The 24353-nt window shown below is 52.3% G+C and overlaps 2 protein-coding genes across 11 annotated transcripts in view; one reads left to right on the top strand and one right to left on the bottom strand.

Moving 5' to 3' along the window:
* Nucleotides 1-1177: 1177 nt before the first annotated feature.
* Nucleotides 1178-4421, bottom strand: LOC138842485 (proline-rich protein HaeIII subfamily 1-like). Its single transcript, XM_070044621.1, has 5 exons — nucleotides 4343-4421; nucleotides 2415-2530; nucleotides 2178-2301; nucleotides 1457-2013; nucleotides 1178-1402 (listed from the first exon to the last, which is right to left on the bottom strand). Exons 1-5 carry the CDS (start codon nucleotides 4419-4421, stop codon nucleotides 1178-1180), a joined length of 1101 nt encoding a protein of 366 aa, XP_069900722.1.
* FGFR1 (fibroblast growth factor receptor 1) overlaps nucleotides 1633-24353 on the top strand; it is a 48129-nt gene continuing 25408 nt past the window's right edge. For 8 of the 10 annotated variants that reach the window (XM_030833599.2, XM_060291699.1, XM_060291698.1 and 5 more), the window contains exons 1-2: nucleotides 1799-1932; nucleotides 9651-9829. In XM_030833599.2, coding sequence (XP_030689459.1) covers nucleotides 9739-9829 — 91 coding nt within the window. In that variant the 5' untranslated portion in view covers nucleotides 1799-1932; nucleotides 9651-9738. Of the gene's footprint in view, nucleotides 1933-9650; nucleotides 9830-24353 lie in introns of all 10 variants that reach the window. The other 2 variants (XM_060291697.2, XM_060291696.2) reach the window with 1 other exon arrangement.

Below are 24353 nucleotides of genomic sequence, written 5' to 3'. Positions count from 1 at the left end.
GACCCTTCCTTAAATGGTAGGGGCGGGGGTGGAGGGGGTTTATCTTATTCAGTTTTTGAGCTTCCAGAATCTTGTGGGTTAGGTGAGAATGAGGGAACAGACCCTACCATTAACTTCCATAGTAACTTTATTTATATCAAAACTAGCACTTTGAATGCACTGACATCCATTATTTCATTTGATTCTGGTGACAACTTTGTGAGGCAGTCCCAACCAATTGGGGGAAAATATATAAACAGGTCTTGATTTCTTTCAGATGCATGACCTGTCCAAAATCAAACAGTTCCTAAGTAGTGGGCCATAATGGAGGTGCCTCTCATACCTAGGATGACATATTTCTCACCCTTCCGGTGGTCCCCTACTGACACAGTGTGAGTGGTAGAAAGAAAAACCTCTTTGCTCCTTCTTGGGACAGCCTGATTCCTCGAGTCTGAGCAGGTCTAAGAGTTTGTATTTTTTAGAAGTTCCTCGGAGGACAGATGCCCATCTGGATTAGGGAACCTACTAGATTATACCACTTTGAGGAAGGACCCAGGGGAAAGGGCATTTTAGCCACTTTTCCTCGGGTTCCATAGAGTACTGGAGTGTGCGCTGGGTGGGCTCTGATTAATTTCCAAACCAACAACACCCCCCACAGCTCCTCTCACTTACTCTTTGCTTCCGAAACGTTCTCCGCAGGCTGAAGACTTCTGGAGGCCAAGAACGGTGCTGTAGAATTGACAAAACCCAGCTCCCTGGACCACAAAACCTAGGCTATGTGGCTGGGGAAAGTGAAGGGTCTGAGGAGGGAGCAGACCTTCTCATGAATAAAAGCAGCTTGGATTTACTGAGTAACTATGTGCCAGGCTATCATTTAATCCTAAACTCTATGCGGAAAGTACTCTTACCCCCCTTTTACAGATGAGAAAACTGAGATGTAGAACGAGAACAGCGTTTCCCCAAGGCACACAGTCCGACTCCAAAGCCCGTGCTACCATGTGCAACCTCAGGGCTACAGCGTCTCCCCACCTCATCCTCACAACTGCTCATTCTGCCACCGCCCGAAATTTGGGCGCGCTCCTGGCGGTGCTCAGATAGAGGGGCACGCGCGCCAAAGGAGGCCAGACCGCAGGAAAGGAGCAGCGGAGCGCGGGGCGGCTCAGCCCGCTCCCCCTTCTCGGGGGCCGCGGCTCGGAAACTACAAGGCCCAGCAGGCAGCTGCAGGGGGAGGAGGAGGAGGTGGGACCAGCGCGGGGTGGGAGTGAGAGAGCGAGTCCTCGCGCCCCGCCGGCGCACAGCGCTCGGAGCGCTCCTGCGGGCACTGGTGCGGCGGCTTCCGCGGCGGCGGCGGCGGCGGCGGCGAGCGGGAGCCCGAACTCTGGTCCAGCCGCAGCGCGCGGAGGAGCCCGGGCTGTGCCCGGAGCTGGGCGGCGACGTCCAGACAGGACCGAGACTCTGCTTAGCGCATTGCGGCGACCTCGCCTTCCCCGGCCGCCAGTGCGCGCCGCAGCTGGAAGAGCGGCGGAGCCCGAGGACTTTTCTCCGGTCCGAGGGGCGCCCCGCGGGGCGCAGGGGACCAGTGCGGCAGTCGGGCAAGCCGCGGCGCCGGGGCCCCGGCAGGGCTATGGAGCCCGGGCTGCCAGAAGCGTGAGGGCCGCCGCCTGGTGCTGGAGAGGAGGGCTACGGGGTCTGGAAATCCCGGGCGGCGGACCGGAGACCTCCCCCCGCCCCGCCTCCGGGGCACCAGCTTCGGCTCCATTGTTCCCGCCCGGGCCGGAGGCGCCGAGCTCCGAGCGCCACTGGGAGTCGAGCGCCGGCAGTGGGGCTCTCGCGGCCCCGCCAGGACCCGGGCGGAGCCCGGGGGCGGCGGGCCGGAGCCGGGGACGCGGGCGCCCGCCCGCCCGCACAAGCCACGGCGGACCCTCCAGAGGCGGAACCGCAGCGCCGAGTGAGGTAAGAGCCGCGGCGCCCCCGGATCCGGGGCGGGCTCCGCGTCCCGAGCGGCCCCCGGCGCTGGAGCCTCCCGGCTGCGCGCTCTCCCCGGCCGCAACCCAGTCGGGTCCAGCGCCTCCCTCCACTCGTTACCCGCCCCCCTCCACCCCCGGCTCCCTCCCCAGCGCTCGGCGCCCCCCTTTTGTCTCCCCTCCCTTCCCTCCACTCGCGTCGCCTCCTGCGCCCCCTCCCCGAGCCGGTCCCACCGATCCGCCCGCCGCTCAACTTTTCCGCCAACTCGCGCTGGGGAGGTGGCGAGGCGGCGGCGGCTCGGCGGTGAGTCCGGGCAGGGACAGGGCCGGGGCCGAGGCGGCGGCGGCCCTCGGTTTCCTGGGACTGGGGAGGCGGGCGGGAGTGGGCAGCGAGGTGGGGTGTGTGTGTGTGCGCGCGCGCGCGCGCCGCATTCCACTCCATCTCCTTTTAGTCCACCCGTGGGGACTCACCCCAATCCAGCAGGTAGCTTTGGGTGGCACGCTAAAAATCCGGGGTCTTTCTAAGTCCTTTTCCACCTCCGGGAAGGTCTGGGGTCGCAGTTGCGGGTGGGTGGGCGGCTGGGGGCCTGAAGGGGGAAGGAAGTGGAGGGTAGGTTAGCTTCTCTTCGAATAGGTTTTAAGGGGGTGTCGTCACCAAATGGCTGAATCTGCCTTAGCGGAGAGCGAGAAAGGAATTCCCTTTTCCAGAGGCGCTTATCTTCGACTTAGTCCATCTCTGAAAGGATCGGAAGTTTGGGGAAGGGGAGGGCGCCCAGCGGGTGATGTTAAGCCCCATTATGGGGTCGGGGGGGAGGGGAATGTTCAGTTCCAATCTGGTTCGAGGAGGTGGGGGAAGGGATGAGGGTTTTGTCCCGTGCGGTTCACTCGGCTGCGATGCAGGTTGCTTCTCGGGCCCAGAACCCTCTGCCCCCGCTCCGCCTTCCCGTTATGTTTGGGGTTAGTAGAAGAGGGGCTAGAACGCTCATTTGCAGAGGAATTTGTTGACTTTGTAGTCGCAGTTCATTTAACTCATAGCCTGTGAAGGCAGCCAGACGCCTTTGGGCGAGGGGGTGGGGGGCGAGGGGGAGCGGTGAAGCCTACTTCTCCTTTCTGGGCCCAGAAGCTTCAGCCCTTTTCAAAGTTTCTGCGGTGTCTTTCTCCCCCACCACTCCCCCCCGCCCCGATTTTCCAGATGTAGCCGCCGCATCTGGTTCCGTTTCACCCCACACGGGTACACCGCAGTCACAAGAACATCCCTCTTCCTCCCTCCCCCCTCCCCCAGATTAAAACTGGGATTATTCAACTTGGCCGTACCACCTCGCTCTTTAAGATTTCTTAAGACTTGGGGATGAGGCGTTGGGATTTGAGGAGAAGAGAAGTTGCCCTGGATGCCAAGTTATTTAGGATCTGATATGGAGGTGGTGCTTTCTGGCTCGTGTGAAAAAGAGGCATCGTAGGAGAGGGGGCCAAGTTTTTCGGGGGTGGCCCATCTCATCTGCTAGAGATGGTCAGACCCAGAACTGGCCCTCACGGAAGTTTCTGGAACCAAAGCATTACATTCTCCTCCCTTCAGTTACAGCTGGAGCAGTGGGAACGTCTGACCCTGTCCGGAGCCCGCCGCCGGGTCTCGGGCCGCCCGGCGGTGGCGTCACGCGTCCCTTTTCCACCCTCCCTGGAGCGAGCCCGGGGCGCAGCGGCCCGGGCGTGGGAGGGAGGCCCCGGGCTGTCGCTCCCTGGGTGTTTTTAAGGAGTTCTTTGGACGGCAGCTCCCGGACACTGAAGTGGGGGACGTTTTACCAAGTCAGGACCGGGTGGAGGTTTGAAAGGACTGTGGAGGGTTTTTCTGGTTCTAACCTCAAGGCAGGAAAGCACTTTCTGGCTCCCAAGTTGCAGGAGGGTGGGGAGAGTTGTTCTCTCACCCTCTCCTTTCCAGCCTCTTTCAAATTGAAAACACTTCTCTGGTTTCCTCCTTTGGGCAGTAGTTTGGAGGCTGTAATGAAATCGCACTTTCTCTAGACATGGTAATTAAGGTGACTGTTTCCTCTGCAGATGTGCCCTGCCCTTTGCACCTCCGGCCCAGAGCTTTTTTTGGAATACCTTCTAAATTGTAGAACCTTAGCCTTGAGACTGTTGAGCAGAAAGTGGCCATTTTCCCCTGTTGGCCCGGGCTCCCGGTTTCCTCTCTGAGGCTTGTTGAAGAGCTAAGTAGCAGGGCCCCGTGGGACATGCCTCTGTCTGGCCGATTACCCCCAAGCCTGGGTCATAGCCCTTCCTTCGAGTGAGTGTCGGAGCGAGAGCCCTTGCAGAGGACCCAGCTACCTCACGGGACTACCTCCCTAATGACTTGTTTACATCTTTCCCCCCAGTTGGTTGGGAGAAGCTCCAGGGCTGCTGCAGACCCCCGGAGGAGCGCAGGGTGTCTGGGGACAGGGAGGCTGCTGGAGGCTTGGCTCCAGCGGGGATGGTTGTGTACTGCATCGGTGACGAGCTCCTTGAAACGTCTGTTGCACTTACTCTTAGTCATAGCTGAGTGTCAGCTTTTTAATGAGGGCCATCCGGGTTGGCGAGTCACTTGGATAGCGTGCTCTCACTGTCTGCTTTGACCAAGCCCGTAGAAATGTGCATTTTGGAGGCATTTCACAAATGGGATTCGGGCCAGAGTGGGCACCTCTTCCTTTGGCTCCAGAGTAGGCAGTCTTGGGTCCTTCTTTTCCCTGGCTCCTGGCCATGGAGGATGTGAGAAAGTTCCGTTAGGCACCCTTAGAAGAGCAAGTGGAGCAGAAGCACGGGAAGACATTGAGAGGAGCATGGTCATTGCTATGACCCCACCCTGCCTTGAGGAAGAGGATCAGAGCATCTCCAGGCATCCCTAAGCCTGGCCCAGCTTTGTTCCTGGTGCACTCTGGGGGCTAGGAGAACTGAGTTGAGCGTCCAGTAGGTAGCCTCCAGCCATGGAGACCGAGAAAAGTCCATGAGGTTTTGCTTTGTTTGCTCTTGGGTGTCGACCTGGAGCGAGACCCCTAAAACAGGAGATCTGCTCCTGTGAGCTTGGGCTTTCAGCAGCCTCTGAATGCTTCCTTGGGCCTCCATTGTTTAATCTGTCTCATCAAAATGGCTGTTAGTTAAGAGCTTCCTAGGACAGTTTGAGCCTGTTGCTGCTGAAGGAAAAGAAGGTAGACAGAAGGGGTCCAAACATCTTGCTCTGAAAGGGCCTCACATCACTTGAGAGGAGCTTAATTTCCTCTTGGGAAATACATCTTGCATATTTCATCGCAAGAGCTTTGGGAAAGGTCTGAGTGAACCCGGGACTGGTGGGAGTCCAGATGCAGAACTTCAGAGAAGGTTCTGGGGTTTCCGGAGAGGATTAAAAACCAAACTTGGGCTAGGAGAGTTGCTTTTCTCCCTAAGTTTGCATTTCCCTTAGAAATTCTCTCCTCATCACCATTCCACTTGCAATTAAAAAAGCCATGTTTGGGCTCCAAGTAAATAGCCCTCACCTGGGTGAACACCTCCAAGCATGTGATGGTCCACAAGCCCATTCTGTCTTCAGCAGCAAGGCTGCCTAGATTACCGTGAAGCACTTAGGGTTTCTCTTATTACTACTTGCTTTTTACATACCTCACTCCCAAGGACATTTGGGCACTCTTTTTGACAGAGACTAAAAACTTTTAAATTAGCGTTTCTCTTGGAGCCGGTACAATTTCTCAAGCTGAGCTGCATGTGTTTTTTCAGATGTTTATTGAGAACTTGTCCTGCCACTCTCACCAATGAGTAGGGATGCTCATTGTTGGTCACTTTTGGGGAAAGCCACCATTTCTGTTAAGAAGTCTTACTCCCGTCTAAAGGGATTAAAGTTTGGACGTCACTTCCTCAAGTCTGAGGAATCGAGATGTTTAGAAAATGTCCGGGTTGGTATGCTTTGAGATCGAGTTTGGCTGGCTAACAAGGAGTGCTGGACGATTTCCTCTGGCATTGTCAACCTCTTCTCTGCAAGCGTGGCTCTGTCAGCTTCGTTTCCATCGGCCTCTCCTTGTTTCATTCATTTATGCCTCCAGTTCCCAAATGTACCAGCCTCTGCCGTGTGGGTGTTAGGTGCTAAGGTCACTGACAAAGGTTAATTGGGTATAGACCTTGCTCTTAAGGAGCTTGAGACCCTATGGTGTTTTTGGAAATTCAGAGGATCCTCCCAAGGCCCAAGAAAGACTTGTAGAAGAGGACCTGGCTGTTTGAGGTGGGGCTCGGCGAATGAGAGAGCCCGCTGAAGACAGAGGAAGGGCAAAGAAGAAACGCTTGGCAGGGCACGGAGGTTGCCCAGAGCTGTCCTGTCCCCTACAATGTAACACAGGCCACATGGAATCTCAGATTTTTCCAGTAGCCACGCTTTTTGTTTTTTTTGCGGTACGCGGGCCTCTCACTGTTGTGGCCTCTCCCGTTGCGGAGCGCAGGCTCCGGGCGTGCAGGCTCAGCGGCCATGGCTCACGGGCCCAGCCGCTCCGCGGCATGTGGGATCCTCCCGGACCGAGGCACGAACCCGTGTCCCCTGCATCGGCAGGCGGACTCCCAACCACTGCGCCACCAGGGAAGCCCAGTAGCCACGTTTGAAATTAAGAAAAAGGGAACAGGTGAAATTCATTTTCCTTAATTCGTTTGTTTCAGTTTTTATAATGTATTTGCTTTAGCCCAATATATGTGGAATATCATCTTTTGAACATGTAATCAGTTTAAGAAAATCAATGAAAGGCTCCACATTCTTGTATGTATTTTTCATTTCTAGCACATCCTGCCTCGCACGGGCCACATTTCAAGTGCTCTGTAGCCACGAGGGGCCACCTAATGGGACAGCTAGGTCTAGAGTGTGGGGTTTGTAAAGATGGATGGTGAGAAATGCCTTTGTAAAGGCAGGAAGTTCATGTCCTCCAGTTGCCAATTACCAAAGTCTCCTGAGATTGCTATCAAGAAGTGACTCAAAGCACAATGTTTATATATAATTCCTTACATTTGATTAGGGCTTTAGAGAGGAGAGAGCAGATACTTTCACCCATGCCCCCCATTTGAAGCTCGTAACCTCCTGTGGTGTAGGCAAGGCAACTGTTTTAGCTCCCTCTGATGACAAGTGGGATAAGTGAGATGACGTGTGTCCCCCAACTCTCCTCGTTCCCCAGTGAGGACCTCTGCACCCAGAGCAGGAGCTGGGCTGCCAGTCCCAGGAGACGTGACTGATGGGGAGAGGCTGAGGGGCCGGCTGCTGTGTGCACCTGCAGGGCTACAGGTCACATCTGTCAGGCAGTGGAGGAAGGAGACTGTTCCTAAGAGACTTAAAGAATTCATTAATTAGAATGGGAAGAAGGTGAGGTGAAGGGGGAGGTGGCAGTCCCTAGGGTCCCAGATAGTCTGGGGACTGGTTCGCGTCCCTGTGTTTTCCACAATAGGTTGTGAGCCCGCTTACCCCTTCTCATTCCAGGAGTGGGTGCCTGGGGGCCGGGGGGCTGGGTTTTCTGACCATCCTTTGTTTTACAGATGTGGGACTCAAGGCCCAGGGCGGGAGGAGAGGAAGAGACTTTTGCAGGGAAACTGCCAGATTATTTTGAAGTGCATTGATCACAGAGCTGAAAGAGGGCAGTCAGCAGGCAGACCACACCTGCGAGGAGGTAGACAGGCTTTTCAGGGGACAGAGCGGCCGAGTGGTGGTGGGAGCTGCCTGCCTGCTACCTTTGCAAACAAGCTTCATCATCTCGAGATGATACCACCCTTTCCTGTTGGATACTAAAAATTCATTCATGACTCTGGCCATTACTATGGGATTTACTTAGGTCCTTAGTCAGGTGTACCTTTCTCGGTGACTGGCCTGCATCCATTTGCTGTATCTTTGGGATGTAATGAGATGTGGAATGTGGTTTTGGGATGTCCTCTGGCAAGCATCACTTCTATCCCCGGCCGGGAATCATGCCCCATCCTGTGTCCTAGATGGCATATCCATGAGCTGCTTCCAAGGGTCTTTCTCTAGAGCAAAGGAAAGGAGAATCAAAGGCTCTCCCATTGCCAGAGTCACCTCGGATCTGTCCTTATTTACATGGCTTTTGTGTGACACAGGGATGCCCTCTGGAGGAAATGAGCTTGCGTCCGGTAGAGCCAGGTTTGATCACCCCCTTATCGCTTCCTCCCACCCTGGTCTCTGGCATCCGAAAACCCAGGTGACGTAGACCCGGTGCCCTTGCCATCTCACTGCACATCTTTGGGCAAAGCACTTAACCTCTTTGTGTCTCAGTTTCCCCGTTGCTTAAAGGGCAGTAATAATTCCCACCCCTCCCCTTCAGTTCACAGTGGGGAAGAAATGAATTTTTATAGTTTAAAATCTTACCTAGTCCGTGCTTGGCACGTCGTGAGTATTCAGTAAATACTTGTTCGATTCTGCCTTGTCTAGTCCCTTTCCTAAATTTAGAAAAATAGAAGTGTTTACTTCTCCTTTGGTTTGAAATCATTAAAAAATTTCAGGAAAGCCTTGGGAGGGAGCTAGCAGCGGCAGTGCCTGCGTCTTCCCGCTGGCAGGCGCTTGTGAACGAGGCCAAGAATTCTAGGGGGTTTTCTGCCAGCCGCGCCTGACTCACTCACAAGGGGCCCTGTCTGGCTCAGGGGGAGGCCCGGCTGAAGCACCACATTAGGGCATGTTCCGGGGAAGTGGATTCTCCGAATAACTTGGATGGTTCCCTGGAGTATTTAGGGCAAAAGCCACCTGGAAGACAGAGAGGGTGTCACCCCCTCGTAGCCCAAACGGTGCCCAGAAAGTCTTATCACTTGGTAAATGTTGAGCGGGAAAGACCATTATCCTGAAGACCTTGGAGGGTTGTTTTCAATTTTACCCGTTTGGACCTGAGAAGGATAAAGGACCGCAGTCTGTGCCTTTCACCGGGGCTGGCACGAGCCATCTTTGAGTCAGGCCTTGCAAGAACCCTTATTCTTTAGCACGACCTTTCCCCACTTCTGGATCCATTTCTGTTGGACGTCTGCCGTCCCCTCTCAGCCTCGGGGAGAACTGGATCCAGCTCACGGCTCCCTACTCTGAGGCCCTTTTTATGTAGCTGGTGAGAGTTGTGTTCTCTCTGTGAGGGAAACTGGTAGAACCAGAGGTCCCTGAGATGCATCCAGTTTTAGAGACAAAAAGAAAGAACCTTGGAGATGGTGTATTTCAGCTTCCTCATCACGTCGGTGCAGAGAGGGTCAGCATCTCACCTGGCTCCCATTTCCCAGTTCTGGGCTTCTTCCATAATTCCTCATCTCTCTTTATCCCTCACCGAAGGGTTGGTGTGCCCTAGAGGGAGTGGAGTCTTAAACTGGGAGAGGTCACATCTGCACACCCAGGTCACCTATGGGAGACGTTCCTGAGGCCATTCGCTTTCCCAGCACAAATGATCTTGGGGCTCATGCCTCGGGGAACTTTCTGATGATTTTCCCAACATGGGAAACAGTCCACACTCAATAAATAGTTGTAGGACTGAACTGAACCACTCCTTGGTCTAATTAAGGCGCATAACCTTGAATTCACCGTTGGGACAGGACCACAGTTCCTTTCTTGTGTCTGAAGGAGTTAGTTATTGCTTCAGGCACCCTTGTGGGCAGGGTGGCCATGTGACATGCCTTCCCTCTTTTTCTCCTTGGCCCTCATCCCCCATGCAGACCCCCCTAACTTTGGGGTTTTTTTTCTGTCCCCAGAGTCAGCTTGCACAGGAGGATCAAGCCCACGGCAGAGTCTCCATGGAGGTGTGGAGCCTTGTCACCAACCTCTAACTGCAGAACTGGGATGTGGAGCTGGAAGTGTCTCCTGTTCTGGGCTGTGCTGGTCACAGCCGCGCTCTGCACTGCCAGGCCAGCGCCAACCTTGCCAGAACAAGGTAAGGCGCGGGCCGAGGGGCAGCCTGGGCTCCCGGCCCTCAGCAACAAGGTGGGCTGGGACAGACGTGATGTGGTCAACTGCGAAGGCTCCATCCCAGGTGGAGCAGAGGGCGCCTGGACTGTAGGAGAGGCTCCCGAGGTACCTGGGCTGGTGGGGGCCTGGCTGCAGACACAGCCAGCTTCATCAGAGGTTGGGTCGTGAAGGCTGGTGACATCCATCTGCCAGAGGTGACGTGCTCAGGGGGGAGGTTTATGCTTTTCTCCTTCTGAAAAAGGAACTTCTGGTTGGGACCCAAGAGCTAGCTCCCTAACCTAGATGATGTATATAAAATGGGGTTGGGCGGTGTAGTGGGTGCAAGTGACCTGTGAATTTGGGTTTAGAACTTGGATCGGGGTCCAGGGGATGTGCAGGGTTGTGGGAGCTTCATAAAGACCTCCGGCTTCTAGAAAATTGTTCCAAAGACATATCTTCTATGAGGGTCGGCCATTATGGCCACGTGCCTGCCATTTTGTCTTTCTTGACCATCTCTCACAGGCCCTGTTTGGAGGCCTGGTAAGTGGTTTGCTTTGGATATACTGCTGGAGGGATTTCAAAGAGATTGAGAACCAGGGAGCATTACGGGGCGTAGGCGCTGGTAGACACCTGTAGTTTATTGGGAATTCGGAGGGATTATTAGTGACGGAAAAGACTTGCACCCACTGCTGATGGGATTTTTCCGGACTTGTGAAAATACTTCATGGAAATTACAGGTACAGCACACCTGGCAGCTTTCGAAGGTCTCTGAGAACTAATATTCGGGCATTTCTGCTGCCAAAGGGTAGTGTGGCTTGTGACCCAGTGGCTGGTGACAGAAGCAGAGGAGGTTGGCAGGTGGTGGGTAAAGGGCTCAGGTGTGCGCACAGCATGGTGGCTGCGTTTAAAGGGCCACCAGTCTCGCTGCCAGGACCTGTGTGAGTGACGAATGAGGAGTGAGGATATTTGCCCTCTTGTAGGGTGATGGAGAAGGAGGGGGGACGGGTGGGGGGGGCTTTCTAGAAGATGCACTGGCTGGGGCAGGCAGATTGGTGTTGTATTCAGTGACAGAACTGAAGGCAAGGCCTGACCTGGAACACACTGGAGACCCCGAGTGGGAGGGACCATCTCTGCCTACAGGGAGTTCACCATCGGGTAGAGGATGACAAGCACAGAGGCAGCTAAACTCAAGGTGGACCGTGTTTAAACCACGCAGTGGAGTTATAACACAATGCAGTGGGAATGCTGGGGGAGAGGGACAGCCACCGTCATTGAGATGGTCCAGAGAGCTGGGCAGGGGCCTGGGAGGGAGATGAAGGGTGTTCCAGGTGGAGCAGCATGAGTGAGGGTGCTGGGGCAGGACGTATAAGGTATACAGAGAACAATTTACCTGGTGTGTAGGTAGTCGGGGGATGGAATGCTTGGACAAATTGGACTGAGTTAGCATATGGAAAGCTGTAATGCCCTGCTGAGGAAACTGTACCTAAATGGGTAGATACTGGGAGTCTTGAAAAGTTTTGAGCAGGAAAGTGACACAATCCAGCTTCCAGATTTTTAGGCAGCTGAGTTTGGATGGATGGGAGGAAGAAGTCAGGCGGACCTAGGTTTAAATTGTGCTCCGCAGGGCTTCCCTGGTGGCGCAGTGGTTAAGAATCTGCCTGCCAATGCAGGGGACACGGGTTTGAGCCCTGGTCTGGGAAGATCCCACATGCCGCGGAGCACCTAAGCCCGTGTGCCACAACTACTGAGCCTGTGCTCTAGAGCCTGTGTGCCACAGCTACTGAGCTTGTGCTCCAGAGCCTGTGAGCCACAACTACTGAGCCCCCGTGCCGCAACTACTGAAGCCCGCGCACCTAGAGCCTGTGCTCCGACACACGAGAAGCCACCGCAATGAGAAGCCCACGCGCTGCAACGAAGAGTAGCCCCTGCTCGCTGCAACTAGAGAAAGCCCGCGCGCAGCAACGAAGACCCAATGCAGCCGTAAATGAATGAATGAATGAATGAATGAATGAATAAATAAATTAAATTTATTTTTTAAAAATTCTAAAAAAAAAAGTCGTGCTCCACCACCTAATAGCTGCATTACTTGGTTTGACCAATTACTCAAACACAGGAAGTCTTAGTTTGCTTATCTTTAAAATGGAGCAGTAATACAGGATTAAGTGAGATAATCCAGGTAAAGCACTGACAGGCAAAGAGTTAGGAGTTATTACTGCTGCTACCACTGTTGCCAGAAAGACGAGTTGCTTAAACGGTTGTTCTGAATGTCTAGCTAGAGAAAGGCAGTGAACTAGAGTGGAGGATTGTAAGGGAAGGAAAAATAGCAGAGACACTATAGAAATAGAATCTACAGGTTTAGGATTTCCCTGGTGGCGCAGTGGTAAGGATCCGGCTGCCAATGCAGGGGACACGGGTTCGAGCCCTGGTCGAGAGCAGCTAAGCCCATGCGCCAACTAAGCAACTAAGCAACTGAAGCAACTAAGCCCATGCGCCACAACTACTGAGCCCACACACCACAACTACTGAGCCTGCACCCTAGAGCCCGCGAGCCACAGCTACTGAGCCCGTGTGCCACGACTACTGAAGCCCGTGTGCTTAGAGCCCGCGCACCACAACGAAGAAGAGTAGCCCCTACTCGCCACAACTAGAGAAAGCCCATGCACAGCAACGAAGACCCAGTGCAGCCAAAAAAATAAATTTAATTAAAAAAAAAACAACCTACGGGTTTAAGTAGGTTGGATGTCAACTCCGGGTGACTAAAGACACGAACAAGATGCGAGTAAAGGGAGTGAGTCAGAGTGGGAGGTTTCTGAGGAGTAGATAGAGATTTGGGTCAGCCACAGCATAGGTGGCAATGAGGAGGGGTGGATAAGTTTTGGGAATATGAATTTATGGTGGACCCTAAAGTATTTTTTTAAACTTTCTCTAACAAACCGTTTTGCAGCCCAGGGATGGAGGGTGGAGAAAGTGAATAGTACGCATCTCGGACCTGGGTACTTGTAAGCAGGAAGGGAGTATCATATCCAAGGGTCGAAACATAAGGAATAGGGGTTGAGGGGGTGATGGTGGTCCTGAAGCTTCTGGTTGTGCATCCAGACTGGGAAAGGAAGCCGGGGCAGTGATGGAGGGTGGAGTCAAGGGGCTGAAAGTCTTGAAAATGACAAAGTCCTGCTCTGCAAACAGGAGGGAGGGGGTAGGAGAGGTGAGGAGGGCTATGAGGAGGCGATGTGGCAGTGAAGAGTGAAGTTACACTGCCATTTTAAAAAAATCAACTTAATTGAGGTATCATTTGCATTCTATAAAATGCACCAATTTTAAGCGTGCAGTTTGAAGTGTTTTGATAAATGTAGCATTGTCCCACATAACTGTCAATCAAGATGTGAAACATTTTCATCACCCCCCAAACTTGCCTCCTGCCCCTCTGCAGTCAGTCCCCTTGGCAGCACCGGACCCAGGCAACCACGGATCTACTTTCTGTCACTGTAGGTTAGTTTTGCCTGTTCTAGAATTTCACATAATGGAATTATATGGGGAATGTGTATCCATTCACTTGATGGTGGCCATTTGGGTTGCTAACACTTTGGGCTATTATTACTAAAACTCTTGTGAGCGTTCGTGTACAAGTCTGCGGGCATACGTTCTCCCCGGACTGCCTTGGTTTTGATTTGAGCTCCATTGCTTACCGACTGTTGGCTGTTGGGAAAGCTCCTCTCTGACACTCTATAATCTATATTGGTAATGAACATCTGCTTCTAAGGTCGTTGTGAATATCAGATGCAAATGCCTGCAAAGCTGTAAGAACCATGCCTGGACATAGTCAATGAGCCAGAAATGGTAGATGTGGGTACATTTTCCTGGGACCCCAGAGGAGCCACCGCGTGGTAAAGGGCTTGTTTCATGGATGGACTTGGAGTGCCTTAGGACGCAGAAGCGGAAACCCACGAGACTTGGATGGACATCAGGTCCCAGGTCCCCATGTGGTTGAGTCAGTCCCTCTCGTGGTTCAACCCCTTCTCCTAGATCATCCCTTCTGAGCTTTGTGATGGCGGAACATGGGCCCCACCGTCTTCAGAGACCTGAAGTCCTAAGGGAAAAATCTATCTCCACGCTTTGTGAACTATAAGGTATCTCACAAATGTAAAGTATTGCCGTGGTCTCGGCCCTGCTGATTATTCAATAACAATGCTGCTGTTGTCCTCAGAAAAGACTGGACTCTGTATTTAAAAGGTTTGCCCAAAAGTTTAAAGCAAATTACCCCAAACCCTGCTCCCACTGACTGAGAGCTTTTGCCCTTTAGAAAGGCTTTGCTGTGTGTGTGTGTGTGTGTGTGTGTGTGTGTGTGTGTGTGTGTGTGTGTGTGTGTGTGTGTGTGTGTGTGTGTGTGTGTGTGTGTGTGTGTGTGTGTGTGTGTGTGTGTGTGTGTGTGTGTGTGTGTGTGTCTCTGTGTCGGGAGCCCCTCCCCCAGTCTGCAAATGCTCCTCAGGGAGTGGGGAGGGCCTGAAGTTTCTGGCTGTCCTTGGAAAGTTGATTTAATAAGGGTTCCAGGAAAACCAGCCTGCGGGGAGGGGGGCGGGGGAGACTGAAGCGGGGTCGTGGGCCGGGGAGTAGAATGCCCCTTTAAAAAGATAAGCACTAGCTTGAAAGACACTTTGAGCTCGAAGAGGCTTGTTTTTGTGTATTTTTCTCTCGTTTAGAATAAGACTTGCAGAAAAGCAAGGGGGTGAATCCAAAACTGTTTACAAGGCCGCTTCTCGTAATTGGGAATGGGGATCCTCACCCCCTTTTCAGCAGTAACCTGGGCTAAAGCCCCCAGACCCCACATGGTGGAGGGCACGGTATGAGCCTTGCCGTCTCAAAATACTTGCCTACATGCTCAGAAACCTGCAACTAATAAACGATTTAATGGCCGGGGTTTTACAGCTCCTCCCACCTACCCAGATTTGAAGGAGTCTGGTGGCCGCTCGAAGAGGGAGAGGTTACACTTAATGGAAAAGCCGCACGATTCCATTTCTGGCCGCAAGCCCCCTGGATGCCAGGCACCACAAAGCAAGGCTTTGTCTTTGTGTTCTGCAGAAACCTGGGCCCGTGGCGGGGAGCTGCAAATGGTGCCAGAGACATCACCCCAGCTTGAAGTCCGGCCCTGGGCCCTGGCCGCCACTGGCAACCCCCCAGGGGCTCCCGCAGCTGTCTTTGGCCCGAAGGGGTATGCATTTCAGCCTGGCTGCAGGGGGAGCCCCGAACAAGTACCGGAGGGCATCCCACCACCAGCCTCGCACAGGCCGAGGTCCTACTGGCTGCGGCCAGTGGGCGTGGCCGGAGGACCTGCGGCCTGGGGGCCAGTGTCCTGTGGGCCAGTGTTGGGTGGCTGCCGGGGGTGGGAGGGGAACATTCAGGAGCACTGCTGCACCCCACCCCGTCCGCAACGTAATTTTTTCTTGTGAAAAGAACCTGTTTACTTCTAATTGACACTGGACATTGAAGAGGAGTTTCTCCCCCCGCCGGGCCGGAAGGCGGGTGGAATTCCACAGGGCAGAGAGCGATGTGGGGAGACCCACTAGAGTGCAAGGCCGGAGGGTTTCGGGCTGTGGGAATCTGCGCGGCACGGGGCCACCAGGTTTCCCCGGGGCACTCCACTCAGCCCCTCACCCCCTCTCCAGAGAGAGGTAGCTCGGTGCCTTCGGAAGGGTGTGTTTGCAAGCGTTCCTGGAGCTGAGCTTTGCAGAGGGTGGGTGCAGGGAGAGAATGTGAGGCAGGAGCCGGAGGGCTCACGTGTCCACTTGACCACGCCGGGCAGAGCCACCCCAGGGCCGTGTTCTTGGCCCTGCCTGCTGCATTGCTGCACCATTAGCTTCACTGATTTTCCACTCCGGCTTTGCCGGCCAGCTCCCCGAAGTCAGGGAGGAGGAATTTCTCAGGGAAGAACAAATGTCTGTCCAGAGCCCTGGCCAGGGAGGGGGAAGGGAGGGAGCCCAAACAGAGAAGCAGGCCGCACTGCTGCCCCCGGGTTTCTGTGACGACCTGGGTGGGCAGGAACTGGAGAGAGAGGGTCAGGGATGCCTCTGGGGCCTGTGGCCCCTGCCCGGAGGTGGGTCAGCAGGGCCCGGCCGGGATGCTTGCTCCCGGTCAGGCCGAAATAGTGAGTGATGGCTCGTGTCTGGGGCCGTGAGGGATGGCCTTGGGAGAAGTGAGTTCTGGGGAGTCATTATCCGGGAGGGAGAGGTCCGGGGTCAGAGATCCTGACCGGCAGCTGTGCCCTGTTTTTACAGGGCCTCGATCCTCGGGGGCCACTGGGGGCTCCAGCTCCCCCTGTAGACGCCACCTTTGCCTCTTCCCTCCCCAAAGCCTGGCAACGAGACAACTGTTTCCCTGCTGACCGGGAAAGTCCAGCTGCTCTGGCACTGCTGGTCTCCCAAATTCAGCTGCCCAGGCCGCCTCGTTCATTCTGGAGAGGAGGCTCATCCAGACTTACGCCCAGCATTCCCTTCTCTCGGCCCACCCTGTCCCCGACCTCCGCCCCCCAAGTGATTCAGCAGCAAGTTAACTGCTCTACCTGGTCTCTTAAGGCCTGGAGTAAATCCCAAACTGCTTCCTCCTAGGAGAAGCCTTCTAGACCAGGGGGTCCCCGACCCCCGGGCCACGGACTGGTACCGGCCTGTGGCCTGTTAGGAACAGGGCCACACAGCAGGAGGGGAGGGGGGGTGAGTGAGCAAAGCTGCATCTGTATTTACAGCTGCTCCCCATCGCTTCCATTACTGCCTGAGCTCCGCCTCCTGTCAGCATTATTGTGAGTTGTATGATTACTTCATTATATATTACAATGTAATAATAATAGAAATCAAGTGCACAATAAATGTAATGCGCCTGAATCATCCCGAAACCGTACCCTCCCTCACCCCGGTCCATGGAAAAAGTGCCTTTCACGAAGCCAGTCCCTGGTGCCAAAAAGGTCGGGGACCGCTGTTCTAGACTGTGGGCTGCTTCTGAACTTGGGGGCTTGCTCTGACTTACAGCCGCTGACGGCCAAGTCGGGGGGACATTTGCCTGATGGGCTGCTTGTGGCTTGTACCCTGAGTCCCCCGTCTCCTGTTCTTGGTTCGCACCGACCCTCCCCTGCCCCCTTGCCAAACGAGGTGCCCACTGCCTTCATTTAAAGGCTGTCTCCTTGCAAACCGGAAACCTCGGGAGAGGGGTTTGTCCAGTCAGTTCCAAGCACGAGAACCGTTGGCTCGGATGGAGCTCGAAACTCAGTGCTCCTTCCTGAGCCCACGTGTTGTATCGTGGCCAAGGCTCCTGGGATGGGTGGTGTAAAAGAAGGTGAATGTTGGTGTGAATGTGGCTGTGTTTCCCAGGCCCTGGATGTGTAGGTGCGTCAAGCCTCAAGTGGGTGAGAGGGTCAAGGAGTTCGGCGAAGAGTGAACATTAGTGGTCATGAGCTTGGGCAGGGAAAGAGGTTAAAAACCATGAATACTGGAGAGTCATATATTTGATCAACAAAGAAAGTTGAACTTAGAGCTTAGCCCCTCCTCTGTTTTCTCTACAGACGAAAACTAGCCCCTGGCTAGTGGTCCCTTCACCATTTGTTTACTGATTTAGTTTTCTTCCTTCCTTCCTTCCTTCCTTTCCTCCCTGTCTCCCATTCATCCATCCATCCATCTGGCCAAATAAGACTTCCTTTTCCCTTGTTTAATACAACATACACATTCATACATAACAACTGTTTATCCTGGTCCCTTAGCTGGAAATGTCCATCCCTATCCTTTCCTGCTTTCACTGTTTGTAATTTCTACTCTTAGCTTAAGGAGTAGCTTAAGGGCCACCTCCCTCTTGAAGCCCTCCTCTGTCTCCAAATTAATCACTCCTTTCCCCCCCCACCCCCTTTCTGTGTAACTTTCAATCTGGCACTTACTTTCCTCTGCCTTACATTATGGAGTTTTTTGTTTGTTTGTTTGTTTTTGCGTTACGCGGGCCTCTCACTGTTGTGGCCTCTCCCGTGGCGGAGCACGGGCTCCGGATGCGCAGGCTCAGCGGCCGTGGCTCATGGGCCCAGCCGCTCCGCGGCATGTGGGATCTTCCCAGACCAGGTCATGAACCCGTGTCCCCTGAATCGCCAGGCGGACTCTCAACCACTGCGCCACCAGGGAAGCCCACATTATGAAGTTTTTAACATATGGCTGTTTCCTCCACTAGAGCAAAGTTGTATGCAGTCAGAAAGAATGTTTTTATTGCTCTTTTAAAACATGGATATTTTGATATGCAATCTGGGTTCATTGTGGAAAATTTAGAAATTATAGACTTGTAAAGAGAAAAAGAAAGTCTCTTATATGCCCATCATCCAAAAATAATCACTGTTATTGGTGAATCTAATTATATAGATTTTTTCCCTGCATTTATACAAGCATAACTTTTCAAAAATGGAATTTATATGTTATATACTGGTTTGTAACGTAAGCAGGTACTTCCTGCCATGCAGAGACGTTTCCATCATGCTTAAGTAACTATGTAGTAGTATGGGTGTGCAAAATCTATTTACCCAGGCCTTTACTGTTGGGCACTTAAGTTATTTTCAATAGTTTGCATTTAAGTGAACACACTTTTACAAATAAAATTTGCCCATGTATCCAAGGATACTTATATTCTAAAAGTTGTGATTACCTAGTACCAAATAGCCCCAGAAAGGTAATACCAGTAAAGGTCTTTAAAAATAATAATAAACACTATTTATTACATTTTCACATTCCACATCCTTTACATATTTTTACCTCTACATTGATCCCATGGCCATAGGTTTTATTTTCAAAATCAGATGAGGAAACTGAGGTTCAGGGAGTTAAGTAATTTGTCTAAGGTCGTCTAGTTGATAGGCGGTGAAAGTGGGATTCAGGTTCAGGTAGGTCTGACTCCAATTTTTTTTTTTCCAGTGTATTATACTATGTCCCTCTATCAAACTGGGTTTCTTCCTGAAATACAGGCAGACCAACATGTGAATTTAAACATTGCTGGGTCCGTCCCTTTTATCTCACAGGAATTGGGCTTCACCTCCCTTTCGGGGGTGGTATGTCCATGTGTGTGATTGGGGTAAGGGCAGCTGGAGACGCTTGTGCATTTCTTGTGTGACATTCTTCTGCTCTTGGCTGCGAGGTTATGCGTTGGTCATAGGTCTGTGAGCTGCCCTAATGAAAGTGATTCCCTAGCTTAGAATAATCAATGGAACGAAAACCCCATCGAGGCTGCCTTTTGCACAGGAGCTGAGACCTCCTACTTGGAGTAGGTCTGGGATCAGAGGTCGCTAAAGCATCAGAGGCCACACCTGAGTTTTCCTCGTAGGTCACACTTATTCTAGAATATAGTGGTATTGCCGGGACACAGTAAACCACCTGGAATGTTTCTAAAGTAGTCCAACGATGTCTCATGGATGGAAATAAACATGTTAGAAGGTTCAGCAAGCCTGAAGCGTTAGCATTGTTTTGAGGCTACCAGTAAATATTTATTTAAAGCGTGAAGAAAAGCAAAAAAAAAACCCACAAGGGTCCTGAAATTTTGTTTTTCTTAGTGTTTACATCTAACAAATTAATGTTTTAAACAAAAATATATATAATACGATGTAGTTGGGCTAGTCACAAAATAATTACAGGATTTTCAAAATTAATTAATTTGTGGTATACTGTCTGAGGTGTGCCCCAGGAATAGAACACAGATTTATTGCAAGTTTTTTGGTAAATATTTTCTTCCAGTTCTGTCAGTAACTATCTGTGTGCCCTTTTGGGGAAAACACAAAAATTCTCGGAGGCCCCTCTTGACTGGGAGGCCCAGGACAAATGGCAACCCTACCCCAGCCTCACCATGGGTCAGGCCCAGCCCTGGCCAGTGTCGCTCTTACTACGCATAGGCAAATACAATCAGTGACTCATTTAAAAAACGTCATCCGGGGCTTTCCTGGTGGCTCAGTGGTTGAGAGTCCGCCTGCCGATGCAGGGGACGCGGGTTCGTGCCCCAGTCCGGGAAGATCCCACATGCCGCAGAGTGGCTGGGGCCGTGAGCCATGGCCGCTGAGCCTGCGCGTCCGGAGCCTGGGCTCCGCAACGGGAGAGGCCACAACAGTGAGAGGCCTGCGTACCGCAAAAAATAAAATAAAATAAAATAAAAAACATCATCCAGTGACAACCTCAAATAAGGACATAAAACTCAGGTTATGAGGACATCTGAAACCACAGGCGAGGGCCTCTTCCCTGAAGTGAAGGGGCAGATTGACTGTCGTTTGTGTGCACACATATATCATGAAGGCAGAGGTGTCGTTCGTTCCTTTGTTTACCCCAGCACCTTAGAATAGTGTCTGATACACGTTAGGCACTCCATGAATACTTTTTGAAGAAATGAATGCATGCATGAACGCACAGCGAGGTAACCATCCGTTTTCTTTTTTGAAAAAGATACCTACAACTAGTAAGGACCTACTGTATAGCACAGGGAACTCTACTCAATACTCGGTAACGGCCTATCTGGGAAAAGAATCTTACAAAGAGTGGCTATATGTATATGTTTAACAGATTCACATTGCTGTACAGCAGAAACTGACATAGCATTGTCAAGCAACTATATACCCCCCAAAATTTTTTAAATAATAAAGGAACTAGGGAAAAAAAGATACCTACAATTTCTAGCTTTAAAAAAGGGGAAGATAAGAATGAAATCCTTTTCAACAGGAAGGTAAGGAAAGTAGGTGAGAAATAATTATTGCTACCCCACAGTGAGTCCTTTATATCACTTAATGCAGTGGTTCTCAGGTTTTCCCGGCAGGCACATCACCCAGTGGGCTTGTTAAAACCCCTTGCCGGGACTTCCCTGGTGGCGCAGTGGTTAAGAATCCACCTGCCAGTGCAGGGGACACGGGTTCAAGCCCCGGTCTGGGAAGATCCCACATGTCGCAGATCAGCTAAGCCCGTGCACCACAACTACTGAGCCTGCGCTCTAGAGCCTGTGAGCCACAACTACTGAGCCTGTGCTCTGGAGCCCGCGAGCCACAACTACTGAGCCCACGCACAACAACTGTTGAGCCTGCGTGCCTAGAGCAAGTGCCCAGCAACAAGAAAAGCCACAGCAGTGAGAAGTCTGCACACCCCAATGAAGAATAGGCCCCGCTCGCTGAAACTAAAGGAATCCCACACACAGCAACAAAGACCCAACGCAGCCAAAAATAAATTAATTAATTAATTTTTAAAAAAACAAAAATCACAAAAAACCTTTGCCACAGTTCCACCCCCAGGGCTCTGGATTCTGCAGCGGGGCCCGAGCTGGGTGGTTCTAACAAGTTCCCAGAGGATGCTGATACTGCCATCCAGGGACCACACTTTGAGAATCTGATATCAATTAATTGTCTATAAGGTAGGTGCTGTGTGTCCATTTCACGGTTTAGGAAACTGACACAGAGAGGTCAAACGAACACTTGCCAGATTGAACAGCTAAAATAAATGGTGTAGCTAGAGTTCGACTCAGGTCTATTTAATATCAGTGCCTACGGCTCTAACCCCTGTACTGGGAGGTGGGGGAAACGAGGAAGTAGAAGAGGGCTGAGTCCGATTGCCGGGGTTTATTGGAGGAAGGAAGGACCAGGAGTAGAAAGTTGTCTAAAAGCTTGTCTGGAAGGAAGGAGACCCTCTTCCTGGAACACCCTTCTTCTGTGTCGCTTGGGGCTTTAAGTCAGTTATCACCACCTTTGGAATGTGGATCAGCTCTCCCATCGTTGGAAGGGTCTGGTTTTTTTTTTGTGTTTTTTTTTTTGCGGTACGCGGGCCTCTCCCGTTGCGGAGCACAGGCTCTGGACGCGCAGGCTCAGCGTCCATGGCTCACGGGCCCAGCCGCTCCGCGGCATGCGGGATCCTCCCGGACCGGGGCACAAACCCGTGTCCCCTGCATCGGCAGGTGGACTCTCAACCATTGCGCCACCACGGAAGCCCCTGGAAGGGTCCTTTTGCATTCGGAAATCTCTGCCCCTTTATTATCCAACTTCAGGGTCGACTTTGGGAAGTAAGGTTTATTTTCCTTCGGTTTTAGGAATTAGTTTTTAAACCTTAGAAGCGTCAGGTTCTTTGACTACGTACTGATTGAAGGTCTCGCTTCGGCATCTAAAGCTTTCGTCCACGTTATTTGCACTCTCAAGGCTGTGTTAATGCCTGAAGGGTACGTTTGGAAGAGGCATTTATTTCGGAATATGTGTCCTTTCCCCACTACCCTCAGACTCCCAGTCCATTTTTTAAATTTATTTGCCTAGTGAGTTCTCATGAAGTCTCTCATGAGCATCAAAAAAGGACAGTGAAATAAATCTTTCTAGAATACCTGGGCTCCCAGCTTTCTGCCAGTCACCGCTTCTGAGCTACTGCATACCCTCGGCCCTGAGGCTTCTTCTGGAACATCTCGGGCCAGAGGGAAAAGATGAAGGGAGACATGTGTTGAAGGTGCTGGTGGCTGCAGCTCTGTGGCCAAAACAGAATCCCCTCTTCTTTTTTTTTTTTTTAAAATATTGACTATATTCTCAGTGCTGTGCATTACATCCTTGTGTCTTATTTGTTTGTTTATTTATTTTTATATATTTATTTAATTTATTTATTTTTGGCTGTGTTGGGTCTTCGTTGCTGCACGTGGGCTTTTCTCCAGTTGCAGCAAGCGGGGCCCACTCTTCGTTGCAGTGCACGGGCCTCTCATTGCGGTGGCCTCTCTCTGTTGGGGAGCATGGGCTGTAGGCGCGCGGGCTTCAGTAGTTGTGGCACATGGGCCCAGCAGCTGTGGCTCGCGGGCTCTAGAGCTCAGGCTCAGTAGTTGTGGTGCATGGGCTTAGTTGCTCCGCGGCACGTGGCATCCTCCTGGACCAGGGCCCGAACCCGTGTCCCCTGCACTGGCAGGCGGACTCCCAACCACTGCGCCACCAGGGAAGTCCCATGTGTCGTCTTTCCCCCCCCCGCCCCGGCCTTACCACACGGCATGTGGGATCTTAGTTCCCTGACCAGGGATCGATCCCGCACCCCCTGCAGTGGACCGCCAGGGGAGTCCCCTCCCCTCTTCTTACAGAAAATTAACTTGCAGTCTCCTGCCCTCCCTCATGGCGGAGGGCCACCTGTGCTGGTGGAGGCTGGAGGGGATGTAGTGAATGGTACTCAACTCCCAAGGCCCAGCTGAAACTTAGAATGTTGGTTAGAGCTGTTGGAGTTGCCCAGAGCTTGTCCAGTCAGCCTTCCCATCTCACAGTTGAGGACACGGAGGCCGAGAGGGGAGATGATGTGGCGCGGGTCACACAGGAGTGGCAGGGCCAGTCATCCCAGTGACTTCCAGTCAGATACTCCTTCTGCTGCTCCCAGCCAGTTACAACCACCTGGGGCTCAAGCAGAGTTTGGTACTGTGTGGTTTTCACAAGGATTTCAAATGAGGCTCTCATCCCTTAGGACATCCGGAATGTGGACATTGCCCAGAGTAGGGAATCTCCCACAGGAGGCTCATTGTTTAAGATCAACCAGCTTGTCCGATCACAGGACTCCCCAGTGTAGACATTGGCCTTCCAAGCAGCCTTTGGTCCTGGTTCTCCTACCTGCTCTCTGCCTGAGTGCCATTCCATCTCAGGGAGAAATATCCCCAAACCACGCTCTTTTAGTTTCTGAAAACAGTACTAAATGCTCTACTTTCACAGTGTGTGTGAAGGAGGAGAAGGAGAAGAATGAATACGTGGTAGGTCAGCGGGTCCTCTGGGCCATCACTTTCCTGCCAGTCTGTGGAACAGACCATTGGCCCCAGGTTCCATGGGCCAGTCAAATTCCCCCCCGCCGATATTTTGGGTTGACAATTTATTTTGCCACGTAAGAACATCTTTAAAAAACCAACACTGTCCACTACCGGTACTTGTTTTAATTGTGGTAAAATATACATACTATAAAACTCAACCCTTTTTAAGTGTACAGGTCCTTGGCATTAAGGACATTCGTGTTGTTGTGCAACCGTCACCGCTGTCCATCTCCAGAACTTGTCACCTTCCTGACTGAAGCTCTACCTGTTAAACACGTAACTCCCCAGTCTTCTCTCCTCCAGCCCCTGGCAACCACCTTTTACACCATTTCCTTTTGAAAGGGTGTCTATTGGGACTTCCCTGGCGGTCCAGTGGTTAGGACTCTGCGCTTTCACTGCCGAGAGCCCGGGTTCGATCCCTGGTTGGGGAACTGAGATCCCGCCAGCTGCATGGCGTGGCCAAAAAAATAAATAAAAGGATGTCTATCACCTTTATTCTCGTAATGTAAAAATAAGGGATGTTTCTTTAACATTGAAAAAAATAGGTCACTTTATGAAGAGTCCCTTCCTTTCTCCACTGCAGTGGGTGGTGAGCGTCCTTGCACTGGGCATGGTGACCCAGACCCACCACTGCAGCCACGGGACCAGCCAGGGAGGGAAGGTGGCACAGAGCCGGAGGGGAGCTGATAGCCCTGGTGCGTGTGCTCTCAAGCATCCACTGAGGTTTGGGGAGGGGGCAAAAGGCA

The sequence above is a fragment of the Globicephala melas genome, chromosome 21, assembly GCF_963455315.2.
Source record: "Globicephala melas chromosome 21, mGloMel1.2, whole genome shotgun sequence".
NCBI classification, from domain to species: Eukaryota; Metazoa; Chordata; class Mammalia; order Artiodactyla; family Delphinidae; genus Globicephala; species Globicephala melas.
Note: the sequence above shows the minus strand (reverse complement) of the source record. Positions and strands in the feature narration are given on the sequence as shown.

Excerpts from the sequence above, each read along its gene's own strand:
- LOC138842485 (XM_070044621.1), bottom strand. The coding sequence starts at position 4,421 with ATGCAGTACACAACCATCCCCGCTGGAGCCAAGCCTCCAGCAGCCTCC. Across the intron at positions 2,531-4,342 it reads CACCCTGCGCTCCTCCGGGG|GCCCCCAGCCGCCCACCCAC; the intron begins GTCTGCAGCAGC and ends TTCCCCCTTCAG. Across the intron at positions 1,403-1,456 it reads TGGCGGCCGGGGAAGGCGAG|CTCCGGGCACAGCCCGGGCT; the intron begins GTCGCCGCAATG and ends GTCGCCGCCCAG.